This window comes from Rhea americana, unplaced genomic scaffold (genome assembly GCF_003343005.1).
Source record: "Rhea americana isolate MKP2758 unplaced genomic scaffold, rheAme1 scaffold_9, whole genome shotgun sequence".
Lineage (NCBI taxonomy): Eukaryota > Metazoa > Chordata > Aves > Rheiformes > Rheidae > Rhea > Rhea americana.
Window position 1 is genome coordinate 10,341,693 of NW_028187088.1, and position 16,277 is coordinate 10,357,969.

Genomic DNA, 16,277 nt, shown 5'->3' on the forward strand with positions numbered 1-16,277 from the left:
AAAAGAAAAGAAAAGAAAAGAAAAGAAAAGAAAAGAAAAGAAAAGAAAAGAAAAGAAAAGAAAAGAAAAGAAAAGAAAAGAAAAGAAAAGAAAAGGACTCAAACCAGGCAATAGCTACTCAATCACATGCCTATCATCTGCAGCCCTTGCTAACATACCATACTGGCTGCACCACCTTTCATCCCTCTCAGACCTTTCATATCTCAATCAATGATTACATTTCCCCTGGGTCTGGACAGTGGTTAGTATATCCTGAATGCTATCACAGCCTAGATATGAATAAAGACCTTTCTCATAGCCCATAAATAGGTAAGTCAAGTAAATTAAAATGCAAAATCAACACAGATGAATCAAGAAACTTCTCAAGTTCACAAAGGGAATGAAACCAAATTGGCTGCTTTCCATCCCTATCTCCTATTACACCTTCCCGTGTTTCATTTTTATTTTATTTCAATGTACATTACAATATAAAGGCAATCAGTATTTATCAAAACCAACTTATTGCATGGGTCAGACTTATAAGAACCAAAATGCAGAATGTGTTTAAGGTATTWGAATGAATTTTTTTTATCTTCCTTTCTCTTCAGAAAAGAGGCAAGAAAAATGTCCTTCATCCATATTGTTCCTCTTCCCTACTATAAACTAATATGCAATTCAATTTGTTTTCAAAGTTCTCATCTTCTCAAATGCTCCCAGAATAGAAATAAACAAGACTTTCACTTTTCCATGGTAAGGCTTTGGAACTGTGTTGGTACTGCATGTTCTGTTAGTATAGAGCTAGCACTTTAATTTCTTTTGTGGGAAAACAGTTTTTAAAAGTATCTAACCACAAGGACTGGAAACAAAGGGTTTTTTTCTTTTTCTTTTTCTTTTTTTTTTTTTAGTGCATAACTTTCTATCAAAGTGTTTAACATCTTACCTTATGATGCATTATGTGCTGCAAATGTTCTGGCACAATAAGCATCCAGGAGGGCAGACCTTTTGTGAACTTGAGAGGGAACCCTGTGTAATGAATCTTTCATGTGAATTTTCCAAGTTATTCATTTCAGACAAATCAGAATATCCTTATTATTTATATTACACTAATGACTAACAAATGCCACTCGACTTGTACTTCCATTGTGAAGAAAAGAATGCAGACACACACAAACRCAACTTTATCTTAAATGAGATACCTATTTAACAAGATCTATAGCTCTTCTAGTTCTAGGCTGAGGTGGCTGGGAGCAAATCTCTCTCCAGGCAGTTAAAGCAATAAGCCAGTCTTTCCCCGGGTCCTTGTGCTGAAGTGGAGAGGTGAGAGATGCCAAGGCGATGTATGAGACACTGAGAGCAGGCAAAGGACACCGAGTGCTCATTTGGCTAATAGTTACATCCAGAAATGTGTTTAAAACCTCTTATACCAGGTGGATTCCACCCACACTGCTCCCCAGCTGCTTTCAAGAACAAGACTGAGGCAAGTCTTGTAGTGCCAGCCTCCCCTAATCTAACACTCCTATTTCCATTTCACTTGTTTCCTGCACTTCTTAGAGTCCACACCAGGAGGGAGTTACCAACTTAAGGAAGGACATTGCACACCTGACCAAAACCCCACAACAACTAGCACAAGGGTTCAGAAGACCCCCTTGAGATGACCCATCAGAGACAACAGAATCTTATCTCTTGCGTCCTTTGTACTGTTTATCACCCAGAGTTCACATATGCCTAAAAACAAATTCTATTCTTCATGTATCTTGTTTTCTTCTCTTCCTCCACCCCTCCCATTTGTTAGACCCATTTTCCCAATTTTCAGTTTTGGGATTCCTCTCTCCTCCCCGTAAAATTTCCCTGCTCATACCAAACAAAACAAATTTTCCTTTTAGTTTACAAGGCAAATCAGAGATACTTGAGAACAAAAGTAGCTAAATTAAGCTACTTGATTATCACTTGACCCCTTCGAAACTCTTCTTTCCCTGACAGGAGCTTTTTGCATCTGTAGTGAGACTGTGGGGACCACCTTGACTTCTTCAAACCCAACTACAATCAATCAGAGAAGTAGTTCAGAAAAAAGTTTTTTAAAAAGGAAGAAAAAACAGAAGACTTCTGAACTGGGAACTTCAGTGCTGAGATGAGGTTTACAACAAGCTAGCATTTTCTTTCTTTAAACCAAATTACTCTCCCTTAATGTAACAGCCAAACTGCAGAGGATATGCATTGTGTATACAYATATACAGGAACTAGAAAATACTTTACATACATTTTTCCCAGAAATCATATGCCAACTTTTGCAGAGAATCTCTGTTTGGCAGCTTTGAAGTCTGCTGGATGCCACACTTGAAGAACAAGTGGATATAAACTGACCTCAATGCCTTTGGTGATACTGCCTTCCTAAAACCCTTCACTGCAACCTTGACCAAAAAGCAACTACYGAATGCCCCACAAATCATGAAAAGCATTCACAATGGCAAAACAGAGCAATGTTACTGTGCCGATGCCCACATCATCTTGTAAAGCTCTGCAATAAAGATTAGGACATCAGGAAAGGGGAAAGGAGGGGAAACAGCTTCTGTTTCTGTTCTCTTGCTCTGCAAATACAACAGATATCTGACAGTGGAAACCATCAATAAAAAAACAGACCCCAGAACAAAAGCTTGAGACACAAGAGGATTCATGTGAATTGATGAAGAGTTTTGTAACACATTTTAGATAACCAATCCCATATTAAGACATATGGGCTCCTTATATATTCTTTTATGAAGAACAAAGGAATTAGGGTCCTCCAAGTAACGCATTGACCAAGCTGGCTGATAGGCAAATGCTTGGAGAATGGGTCAAGGGAGGCATGTGTCTCAGCTCAGAATTCAGTCCTTATTATCCATGACTGCAAGCACCCCAGTGCCTGTATCACCTTTTCTGAACAGACGTCAGTCCAGTCAATGCCATAAGTCAACARTGTCCAGCAATCCTTCAAGTAGGGCCTTATAGATAAATCTCAGCAACATGCCCACATGGGTGAGCCTATTTCGGGGTGCTGAGCTCACAGGGGGTGCTATCTCAGGACAAGAGCACAAGCTCACCTCTGTCTACTAGAATTTCTTGGGGTGAAAAAAAAATAAGACTATAAGAACAGCATTACTGGGTCAGAGCAAATGTTCTTCTAATCCAGCACCTTTTGTCTGAGGCTGGCTGATAATGAGTGCCTACTGAAAGAGTACAAGAACATGGTGAGGACATAGGTATATTGCCTTGCACTTCTCCCTCTTGCCTTCAGCAAAGCAGAGCTTAGGACTCCTTGAGAAAGGCTATATCAAATCTTCATCCTTCATGCTTACTGATGGATTTTTACCGTGTTCACTTGTCTAGTCTTCTAATACAGTAACAGTTTTTGTCTCCATCACATTGTATGGCAATAAATATAATATAATTATAAAGCTTAAAAGAAAAAAAWCCCAAGGAACTATTTTTCCTCACAATTCATAAGTCTTTTATAAGTTTATATGATGGCCTATGGCTCGTACATCATAGAAAGGAATGAATTAATGTTCTCTATCTGGCTTCTACTTGCTGTTCACGCCACTCAAGCTGATAAAACTTTGTCTATGGAGCCTTTTCTCATCCATAAATTGTTACATTTCACTGATTAAATTATTATTGCTCTATTTGCTTTCTCTGACCATCTCTGAGCAGTAAGTAGAAATATTTGTAAAATTATCTATAGTAACTACTAGATCTCTTTCCAAAGAGGTAAGAACTAATGCACAGTTCATCCTTGCATGAGCATATAGTGAAATTCAAAGTAATGCCATTGGAGAAAAGCAGCCCTATCAACACAGAATTGCATCCCCTATTTTATAGTCCACTCATTCACTATAGAGAGATCCTTTTACAGCTCGGCTGTTAATCCATTTTGAATAGCCTACATACAAGCTTTATCACTCCTTTTTCCTTTTTCCAAATGATTTCCAGAATGTATTTAAGAACAATGTTCTAACTCTATTCCCTTGATAACATCTCTCTAGACCAAAACCTGATCATTTTGCTTTTAGTCTTACTCTTTAATTAGTTATTAGCCCAAGAATTTTCACTCAGAGATCAATAACACTTTAACTTTCCTTTCAATGACTTTTTAAACTTTTAAATTTCTTAGAGGTTACGATGAGGGAATCTGTTTAAAAAAATATGCAGGTATATTATGTCAATCAGATCATAAAGAAACAGCTTTGGCAGAGGACCAGAAGCAGTGTAACTAAATACTGTCGCTTCAGCTCATCTTGAGCCTTGAACAGTTTTACAGTCAAGCTTAGGGATTTGCTTGCATATGAATAGTAAATCCAAATCCCTATGGGATTTGCAGTATCCCAAAGCTCACGTGTACTGGAAATAAAGCACTAGCCACTCACTCCTAAAAACGCAACATACCATACCTCTGCTCTTGAGTTTGTTGTCAGTGGTCCAAAGAAGACAGTAGTAAAGGAGAAATACTTATTAAAATTCCTGGAGCTTTTCTGGAGTTTGAGGTAAGAAGGAATTACATTCTTTAGTTACACAAAAAAAATAAGTATCTCGCATTAGAACAGATAGCTACAACTCAAATACTACATAGAAACACAAGCAGCAGGCATTGCTTGAAGTTTTCTGTTTCTACTGCATCATGAGTTATCTAGATTGACCTTTGATTCAACATAGAAGGAATCTGGGTAGATTTCCCCATCTAAAATTTGCCAACTTTGTTTTCAGGATAGCTGAAGTGGGCTGTTCCTCTCTGCTCCTTCTCAATAGTTTTGGACCCCAATAGGCAAAAATCTCAAAGATACATTTAGATTAAAACGCAATTAAAGCCTGCCTCAATAGCTGCTTACCCAGCTGCCAGACTGCTCAGAGACTTCTGTTGTCTTTCAGTTGCCAGTTAACTGTGACACAGTAACCACYTTGCACTACTTCACCAGCAAAGCCAGTACATCCCAGGTGCTTCCAGGAGCCRAGAAATGGCCAGAGAACCAGAGAAGTAGTGAAGCAGTTCACAGCCTCAATGGCACGGAGTTGTGTTTTTAAGGTGGATCCACTGGAGACAAATTATTTTAGCCTACTGGTTAGACAGTGTTCACAATAAAGAAAGAAGTCTGGGAGTTCTGCTGCATATATTTTCTTATTCTTGCAATTCCCCTCTGTTCACTGGGCTATGTAGACAATCGTTTTCTATATAGCCCAGTAGCTTCATTTGTTGCCTCAGACTTTTTCCAATTTCAAGCCTTGTAGACTTCAGTTCTGTGCTGTTCTGCTTTAGGAGAAGCACTGTATATCTATTCAAATTCACCCATATCTTTAAATAATGTGCCCTTCTGCAGCCTTTCTCATCTTCCTCCCAACCTGAGAGAAAGTGCAGCTACAGTTCTTGCGAATCAGTAACTTTGATCCTAGAAAGGACAGTAGAGACTGAAATTTGTTTTCTATGGAAATACATGTAAACTACAAGGGAAAATATTTATAAAAACAAAAGGAAAAGATCCTCCTCCTACGGAGGAAATACTAAAATTGTTGATAGGACAGTTCCCCTAAATCAAGTAGAAGAGGCATGAAACTTTTTCTGGAAACTGTAATATAGGCTGTAACTGCAATAAAAAAAAGATCACTACAGTAAATAAAATAGCTATAACCTGAGTACATCTTGTGGCTCAGAAAGTACCTTGGCTAATTTTGTTTTAATCCAACCCCTCAGCAGAGGACTAGGTCCAAATACAAGCCAAATCATTTAGGAGAGAACTGAACCTCACACTATCCAGCCCCAAGAACTGCCAGGCTATGACTGAATCTGTCAACATTTGGATTTGTTGTGTACTTTGGAACAAAAAAGATAACAGCATTGTTTTCAGAAAATCATCTCCTCCTCAATAGGCAGTGTCAAAGGAGGATGTAATTTGGAAAATGTCAGCACAGATCAGTTCAAGGTTTATTGACTCTACAATGACAAGAGTTTTAGATTGTCCAGTAGAAAGTAATCCTAAATTACCAAGGTCCAACTTCAATTGAATAAGATCCTTTCTGCGGTGTACAGAAATGATCAGAAACTTATGAGTTCATCAAAATACAAAGGGAATCTCTAATGTTGATGGACTTTTAAGAATTAAATAGTGGAAGCCAATATTTTTCCTATAATCAACTTTATGTGCATTTCCATGTAAGTCACATATCATGCATGGTCTGTGTTGGAATTGGATTATATTAAGACACAAAGGAAATAAAATCTTAAATAATAACACTACACCAACCATTTTTCAATGCTAATTTTTCAACTCTACTGAAAAGTCTTGCAGAGTGTATAGTCCAYATAGGGAAAGGTCATATGTCTTTACTGCTCTGAAGTAGATGAAATGCACCTGGAAGTGAACATGCACACGTATAAGAAAGTAAACTGATATTTGTCAGGCAGCATATATATAATGTGCTGAGATGGGCTCCTTGCTTGTTAAGAGGAGAGAAGCTCCAGAGGCTGCAATTATATGCTTAGACCCAACAGCTTTGTTTAGACAAACTAGTAACTTGCCCATCCTAAGGGTTCTGTCAGTGAGAAACCTCCTAGAAGCCACTCCGACAAAACCTAGCAATTTAAGCAATAAGAGCTTACACAGCAAGGAGCCCAAATTAACCGTTTCTGACCTTACTCACTTCTGTGCCTTAAATCACCTCAGCTCACAGGATTTTTCTGCTCCTAGCCTTGTCTCTCAAGAGGTGAGGAGGGCATGGTTCCTATATAACATTTTTCCCTTTGGGCAGAGACTTTGTTATCAAGAGCTGCAGAGTGCTTTGAGTACCAATTYGTACTAGTCACGCTCATTTTGACAGCACCTGCTAAATACAGCAATGTGAGATACGCTCCTGTTGTAAGCAAAACTCAGAGCTGCTCAGCTTACTCATTTCACCCTCATATGTGTAAGACATGCACAGTCCAGTCTGCCTCAAAATTACATTCCTTCCAAAACATCCAGATGYCTGGCTGTTTCTTCCTGAGAAGAAAATGTGATGAGGTCCAAGTCCTAACCTGGAAGTCAGTAAAGGGTTAAAATACACCAGTCCCTGCTACTTTCTCCATGCCACCACCCCAGCGCTTTTGCTAAAGGTGCAGTCTTCAGTTTTAAAATAATCCTTTCAAAACTGATTTAAAGTAGCAATTTCCCACTCAAATACAGGGCCATGAGGGCTGAGTTCTTCACAATTGCATAGATATTCACCACAAAACAGAGCAGGAATATGACAAAACAAAACATTTCAGATGCTTTCTTCAAATGCAAATCAAAAATAAAGACCTTGGGCAGTGTAGCACTGCATTCCTCACAGAAACTCCTTTCCAGCCAAAGGACTCCTGTGATTCATTCACAATTCAGAACGATTAGACCAATATTTTCTGCCCTGAAGCTGAGGAAAACCTTAAGTTAAAGGAATTTCAGTAAATACGGAAGCACCTGGTGTGTTTCATTCAAGATTTGTGAAGGYTAAGCAAGAGTAGGAGTTAGGCAAAGGTTTCCTACCTCTGTACTACTTTTGATTAATTGCAGTGAAATTGCATTCTTTCATCCACTATTGTAAAGCGGAATAAGATTATTACAGGAGTGACTGATCCTGAGAAATCACAGAAGATACGGATGAACACAGATACACACTTATGCTCAAATTTCTACTTCACCTCCTTTGTGTTACACAGAATTTCCCTGCTCTTTCCCCCTTATTTTTCTTAAACTGTAATAACAGTCTGTGTAGACATCCTCACAGATACCCACAATGACTTTTATTCTTGGGAGAATCCCACAGCTTCAGAGCACATCACTGTACGTGAGGAGTTTAGACCATTTTTACCAGTGCACATTACTTGACATTTAGAGAAATTACATTTCAAACATCGCTGTGGTACATAGTCCCTTGTGCAATGAAATCTATCTGGAGTCCTAGTCCTTCATAGTCTATACCAAATACTTTCCTCTCTCCCCTTTTTCATATAYGAATTTACCACCAGCTGCCTTGCTGACAGGCCTATGAAATGTTCTGCTTCTCCAAAGAGTGCATAGGTTGGCAAATGCRTGGAAATTTCAATATTCAGCCTTTATCAGTATGTTGACACTAACTTGCAAAGAGACTTGCAAGTTCTTGCATCTTCCTTCCTCCCGAAGGAAGATGGTATTCAGCGTATAAAGCCCACTACGTTCTTCATCTCGCCTGTTCAAATGCCCGCTGAATTGGCACTTAACGTCGGTGATGAGYGCAGGGTTTTGCACGGGGATCCAGCAGTTGCAAACGACAAAGTTGCTTCCAGACTCTTTTACAAGAAGCTACAGCCACTCTGCATACACTTTCATAAGCTTGGAGTGTTCCGCGTATCCACAAATACTCATCTGGACTTTTAAAAGACTGTGTCCTGATTGCATTGTTTTTGAAAATATGATTGCATTGGTTTCTGAGAATATTCTAGTGTTAGGAACATTTGATGAAACAGACCACTGCACACAGATCTCACAGAAATTAAAGATTAACAACACAACTAAGAGCTATGTTCATCCACCTCAAGGGTGAGATATAAAACATGTTGTTTTGGATCGAAATAAGAACGCAAGCACCTACTATTTAAAATGAGCATTTCACTAAAAGGACTGAGAYGAGAGCTGGTAGAAACATTCTAGCTGTTTTTGTCACCATTTCATGGTATATATTCTGCAGCACCTACTATTTAAAACGAGTATTTCACTAAAAGGACTGAGAYGAGAGCTGGTAGACACATTCTAGCTGTTTTTGTCACCATTTCATGGTACATACTCTGCAGCTAGCCATTTAACTTACTTAATCTGGAGAAGTTTTTGAAACAGCCTAGTAACTTGGGTCTACTACATGGTCTTATTCCACATTTATATATGCCTAATTTGGTTCTTACAAAATCTAGCAGGTGTAAGATTCCTTCTTTCAAATGCTATAGTAATTTGACCCTAGATGCATGCCCAGCCAAACAGCACACTACGCTATCCTGAGACTCTCATTCAGTTCACTGTAACCATAGGGAAGCTTCCCTGTCATATAATTTCCGGGATCTTGTGTGCCCTTTTGGAAGGAGATGCCACACTAGTGCTTTGTCAATTGTCAAGAACAGCTGCTGATTTTTCAGGATGTATATCACATGCACAATACCAGTACTTCTGCTATTTCACACTCTATTCCCTGGAGTAACTCAAGATGAGGATCATCCGGTCTAGGTGATTTGCTACCCCGAGGGTTCTCAAGTTGCTTTATACAAAACAAGCACATGCAGATTGAAAACTTGGAGTAATAAAAGTAAATAATTTGCAATAAGSTTTTGTTCCTAATGTACTATCTCAAATTTGTTTGAAAAATTATCTCTTTATGAGGTTAGCATCTTAATTTTATATTTAATCAGAACTACTGGAAAACTAAAATTTGCCTCCAGATTGCCACAAACACACCCAAATCAGAGTATGCCATCCTGAATCTGACTTCAAATTACTGCTGTCTGAAAACTCTGGAATTCTGAAAATAAGATTAAACTATACTTTTCATAGATTAAAGAATCTCATCACATTTCCAGTTTCCTCATTGGTATTTCTGATTGGTCCTTTCAATTCAATTCCTCTCCTTTCAAAGAGCATTAGTGTGAATCTATGTTTTGGGAAACTAAGAGCTAATACAGTTAATTACATTGGAAACAGAAAGAGTTTCCTGTCTAGAGCAATTATTACTGCCACCTTTAAGGAGCTAGGGCAAATTAGACTCTCAGTTACAGGCCAAGAGAACAGTAGGCTTCCAACAGCCTAGTACAGCTGTAGTCAGTAATTTGATCTGTTATTGTGCATCAGATCAGAGCAGACTGAAGTATTTAGAAATATTCAGCCTAAAAGCAATTTATGAATTGTTGATAATAATTAACATACATATGCATTTTATAGATGAGGAAACAAGCAAACATACACTACATCCACTGCTTCCAAAATGGAACGTGACATCTACATTATCCCTATTGGTTACATTTTCAAAGCTGATTTGAAATACACGGATTCAGCAGATGGACACACTCAAAAGGGACATCATTTTCAAAAATGACTGCACTCAGGCTCAGAAAATTAGGCTTAATGGTCTCAACATGGGCATCCAAAATGGCTGTTCATTTTTTAAAACAATATACCCAATTTTAGACTTTACACAGATTCAAAAATTACTGAAATTATTTTCAATAATGAAGTCAATAGAGGCTGTGCAGTGTTTATGTCCATAGTCATTCCAGCTGTGTAGCTTTCAATAGAGGTGATGTAGACAGAAGTATTCTGAACTGGCAGACCAAGGAGCATCCTCAGCATTCCTTCTTTCCCCTTTTCTCTGACAATTTCTCCCAGTGCTACAACRAGGGGGGAGTCTGGGCTCTCTAGGTTTTTGGTTTGCTTGGGCTGCTTTTTTTGTTTGCTTTTTTAGGGTTTTYGGTTTAATCAACAGACACAGATACCTCCAGCTGTAAACAGTTAATTCCCAAACATTTTGAAAGCATGCATTTGAGCAATGATGCATTCTGTTTCTGAAAACCCACCCTCAAAGCATCTCAGTTTGGTTCAGACAAACATAGATGCTTTTCCAGGATCCTATCTGAATTATGCAACCTTTTACACCTGTAAGATTGGCTGGCATCTCCCATGGGAACAGGCTTTCCTCCCAGGCTGCTTGCTGCTTGGCTGGCAGTAGAAAGAGAACACCAAGAGAACATCTGTGCCCAAGTGAGGGGTTCACATCTCTCCCTGTGTAAGTCTGTTAAAAACCTCAATGAAAGGTTGGGAAAAGTCTATTTCTACGACATGCAGTCCCCTGGCTGAGATAGAACAGTAGAGAGGAGGAGGAGGGGGAAAAAAAAGGAAAATAGCAGATTGCTAAACTTTCTAGTGCTGAAGAGAGCTCTCTCTAATTCCCTCAAGATGTTTTGGCAGTGAAAGGAGGTTTGTTTAATCTTAGATGACCTATATATCAGTATTAATTAGTACTCATTTGAAAGATATTCCCCACTGGAAACCAAATGAACTTGAAATGGGACGACTTTTTAAATGTTATGAGCTCAAAGTGAGGCATGATTCTCACACACACCTGTTACAACTTTTTTTTTTCCATTGCAATATGGACTGTATTTCACTGAAAAAATGACTAAATGCTCAAACAAAAATGTGGGCTATAGAAGTCCAGTTCCTCCACGCACACACTGCTATTTTCCCTACACAGACAAGTGCAAAATATGAAGGACACAACAACCTCTAAATGAAACTGCAGCATCACAGTTTTGCTAGTTCAACTATTATTTTGTTCTGAATAACCTGTTTTTAAAAATACCCTGAAGTATGGAAGTGTCTTGTTGGGAACAGGATGAGATACTACACAATACATGAAACTAGGCCTGGAAGACAAATTCTTTAATCGATTATTGTCCGAAATGTTCTATCTTCATCATCAGATCAATCTTAAATCACTAGCTGAGGCTGGAGAATTATTCCCCAGCCTCCTTTAGAAGTGATAAATGAAAGCAATTTTCTGCTCTGAAAAARGAAGAGAGTTTTCAGGTCTCATCAATATATTTCAATATGGTATTAATATAAACCCCTCTTTGAATACCTCCACAAGCAATCTCAAAGAGTCARAAAGTCATTTTTCTCTTACAAGAAAAATAAAATGCATTTAACCAAGATTGCTGAATAACTAGTTTTGTATACAGAAATCTATTTCCAATTAATATGATGAAGTTCCTTTGCCTTCCTAATTAATGAGCATTATTYAGTATAAAGGCTTAATTTTTATTTTATTTTAAGTGCAACTGATGAAATCAAGTGCAGCTGAATAGCAGGACTCCTCTGGTCCATGCTCAGCATGATGCAGAAACTGTTGTGAGGGTCACATCTGCAAGTAATTTCCTGCCATTAGCGTATGCCTAGGAAACAAGTGAGATGGTCTGCAAAGGCAGCCAGAGGAAAATAGATAAATAAAATTTAACCACAAGGCAAAGCACCAGTTTACAGAAACCTGTGAGAGCTCTGATAAAGCCTGACCAAAAACCCATTGCAGATGATGGCTGTCTTTCTAGATCCTTCAGGAAGCCCTGGATCAAACCCTCAGAAAGGTAGTAAAAATTAGAGCCTGCAGTAAGCAGGCAAGCTGAATTCTTGGTCACTCCTTTGGCAGAAACAGGAATGCCTTTCCATCGACTATATTATCTTTTGAGGAAGTCTTACTCTTTCCTCCTCAGCCAGGAAAGACTCCAATTTTGTAACAGAGGGCCTTTAGACTGGGAGGAAAAGATTACGGGTTGGCATCCAGGAGGAAGACATCACAACACTCAGGGAGATGTGAGAGAGCCCAGTAGGAGAAAGAGCTACTGTTTTCCAAAATACAATTCAAGCCATTTGTTACCATGCCCCAGAAAAATGGCATATCTGCTGACTGCTGAGGACTACAAGCAAAACAAGTGGTATTTCTGGAGGCATACTGTTCCCTTCCTGCATCCTTCCCAAAGCTCCTCTTCTCTCCCCTTCTGAATCCTGAAGCTATTTTCCACAGCATTGTTTGTGCACACAGTAATGCCATGAGCAAACATGATCTAGTACAATTAACCGCATAAAACAAGGTGCATCTAAAAATGTCCATCAGCTCATACAACATAGCATCACGCATGACAATTATAACTGTCATTTTTCATGGATCCTATGGATTATTAGAGGAAGAAGATAAAGAAAGTTTGAAACACATTCTGCACTTGCAGACTGCAGGCAGACAAAACTGGCCATTATGTCACCAAAAAAATTAAAAACCCACAGTTCCTGAGGAAAAGGGAAAAAAAACAGAACAAAAACAAAAAACCCACACACCACTTACCAGCTATCCAAGGAGCCTGGCACAGACAATTTACACCTGTTCTGTTTCCTGCTGATTTTACAAAAGAAATCCATGCATCCCACACTCATAACTTCCAGGAAACGTCAAAAACTGAAAATSCCACACCTCAGAAAGCCAGGCTAGATAGAAAAACAGGGATGCATTCAGTTTTCAAGGAAATCTTCTCCAGTTTCAAACCATAAGCCTCCTTCCTTACCTCCCACCTCAATACATTAAACAGAACCAGAAAAATCAAAACCAGGAGTAAGAAAAGGAGTATCAAAGGCTCATTCTTGTGAAAGAAACGGTTCTTGTAAGCTGATCAGTATGATTCTGCTGAAATGATGTATGGCTACATGGTGAGCGTATATGTACATACACATGCACACACACGTCAGACTCTTCCTTGGAAGTGGATTAAGTGGCAGATGGTGTCAGAACCTGAGCTGCTGTCGGGAGCAGAGTTCACGCTGTCCTGCTCCCCTGCCGCTTGGAAAAGAAAGAGGCAAAGACAAGCCATCGGAAAAAAGGCTGATAAATAGACGACARTCAGTTTTGTCCTTTGGCAAGGGGTGGAGTAACACCCCTTTACTTGCTCCCTTCTACATTCTGAGTCCTTACGTGCAAAATCCTCTCTTAAGCAGAAACAAAATGGGAAACAAAATGTAGATGTGCAACTTCCAAGCGTCTAGAGGCTCARTTTTACACAGTGCAATTAGATCCTGCTATTTCCAACCCAAAYAGCAAAACCTGGGACAGAGCAGGGGAAGGGAGAACACCCAACTTAAGGTCTGTTAGAGCCCTAGAGCAGGAGGGAAAAAAAAAAAAAGAAAGGGGAGGGGGGCAGGAAGTGCTGCCTTTTATTGCCCACACAATGAAAATAAATGAGGGAAATAACRTTCGGGAGGAATGTACCAGCCACCAGTCGAAAGCAGTCACAATGACTTTGTGCAGGCACCCATGTTATTTATAATTATTATCAATAATAAGGGTTTTCAAGCTGAGCAAAAGGGTCTTTTTCAGTTCCTAAGACCTCATCTCTCCTTGTCCTGTTACCTACCTCCCCTTTCTCTCTCCTCTGAGCACCTGCTTTACATAGCTTTCCTTGTATTATCATCAGCTTCATGGATAATTGATAGCTAAGCTCGTCCAGCTGATGCTAAGAAAAGAACGACAAGGTAGTTAGACACACGCTTGCTATAAATAGAAACACAACATGACCAGCATTTGCCAACATCTGATGACGCCTTCCCTCCTGGGTCCTAAAGTTAGCCAGTTTCTGAAAGTCAGGGAAGCAAATGAGAGCAAGGTAAAATGCTTCCACTAGTTTTGCAGTGACTGAAGGAATAAAAATAAAATTGGGGTTTTATATTTTTATGACATACTAAAAATACTCACGCCATGAGACCTTAGAGATAGTTTGCAAAACATGGTTTAAAACCTTTTACATTTTTTAGCAGCTACAGCAAAGCTCAAAACATTTAGCTACTGCTGTGGTCTTTGGCAGCAAGGCTGAGAAGTCCATCAGGGTCACAAGAAGATCTTATTGCTAAGCACAGTATGCTGTAACTAGGCAGAGAATAAAGCAAAACTTTCACAACTGTGTTAAGCCCCAAAGTATTTCTAAAAAGTGTGAAGTCTCATGCTCAGGAGCGCAGAGGCCAGAGGTGAAAGCTGTCAGTCACTGAGCGCAAGAAAACTGCAAGCTGCCTCTGCATGGCTTGCACTAGGCTGATGAGGGCACTGAGTTGACAGAAAGACCTCCAGCCTCATCGCTGGTTCAGTTCTGGACACCTTAGGGACAACCTCCCGACATGACCCTGCTAGGATATACCAAAGTTTTGCTTCTCACAGGAAAATCCTTAGTCTTACTTGTGTCACACACCAAGGAGTCAGGCAAAGGCTGGGAAAAGCRTGCTGTTCCACCACACAGTTGGTTTTCACTTACATACCTTCTTACTGATGGCATTTTCCCACCTCTCTTCCAGTCCTGCAACACAGAAATTACCTTTGCCAGCTTCAGTCACACTCCCTGGCACACTCACCCCATCACACAGCTCACCTCCTGCCTCAGCACAAGCCATTTGGTCAATATACTTCATGCCCACAGAGCGGCCATAAACAACAACCTGCCTTTCAGAGCAACCAGCCTTTCACGAGCCAGGTGGTATTTTCTGCCTTTGATCCAGTGAGAAATGCTGTTAGAAAGGTTCCCTTGAGTGTTTCTACCTCTGGCTGTGGAAGGCGAGCACAAGCATGTGCTGCTCTCAGGGCATTTTACATTTCTTTAACAAACAGCTAACTCAACATGGCATAGGCACCTAAATTACTTGCTCCTCGATTGGGGCAATTGTTTTTCCTTATTTCATCTTAGTCATTGTGCACAGTTGTACTTTGCAGATCTATTGATTCTTTTTTCCTCTCCCTAAAGTAAAAGGCCTATTTCTGGAAAATCTTAATGTCTTCCCTCTGAAAAGACTAATATAGACTGTTTCTATTTGCCAGCTCTCAGCCACCAGCAGCTAGCTACCAGAAAAGCATCATCAGTGCAAATAAGGCACGATGCAGTTTAAAACTCGTCCTTCCTAAGGAAATGAGCTGCCGCTGAGTATTTGACCCAGCATGTGCCAAGGTATCATAGCTGGTTTTGTTCTCACAGTAGCTACCTCCCTTTTCAAAACTGATCAACTCACACACACTCTCAGGTCTTTCTCATTTTTCTTTCTTCGTGGTAATCTCAGTCTGAAAGCCATTTGAGACAGCAGGAGTAGAGCTCTGTGAAAATAACAGTTTGTCCTAATTCCCAATTGAATATTCAGATGTAGGAAATCTGACATTTCCAACAGGAGGAAATATTTGTCTCTCACAATTTACCATGGCAGAGTAGTCATTACACCCAGACAGTGCATAGTCACAGCCCAGGAACAGTATTGCAGACTACTGGAATGGAAAAAAGAAAYTAACCTAAACCAAAGCTCAGTGTGGCTCTGTAACAGGCAGCAGGCACACAGTGGGAATGGCCGTAGAAAGCCACACAACTTTGGGGAGTGAGAGAAGGAGTGCTTTTTCCCTTAAACCAGCTCCAGAGATCTGCATAAGGGGGAGGTTTCATTCTGAGAAGCATTGCCCAAAGCTACTAGGAAAAGCTGCATCGGGAGCAAAAGAAAAAGACTCCCTTTCTAGAAAACTGCTTACCCAGGCAGCACTGGAGGACAAGCACACTACAGGAGGAACAGAGAGAAGAAGCATTAAAACAGGTTTTCCTCTCATCAGCCAAAACATACAATCACCAAAATGGAAGCTTTAAATATTTGATGTCTAAAACAAACAGGAGATTTCCCCCAAACAGGACTGCTCATTCAACACAAACCAGCAACACCAGCAGTTAAGATGATACAGGTTTACATGCA

General features: G+C 39.7%; 1 protein-coding gene across 1 annotated transcript in view; it reads right to left on the bottom strand.

The window, feature by feature from the left end:
* The window catches only part of DGKI (diacylglycerol kinase iota), a 177,371-nt gene extending 164,415 nt beyond the window's left edge, over positions 1–12,956 (bottom strand). Inside the window, exon 1 of the mRNA XM_085324112.1 lies at positions 12,868–12,956. Coding sequence (XP_085180238.1) covers positions 12,868–12,956 — 89 coding nt within the window. The remainder of the gene's footprint in view (positions 1–12,867) is intronic.
* Between the last annotated feature and the right edge of the window lie 3,321 nt (positions 12,957–16,277).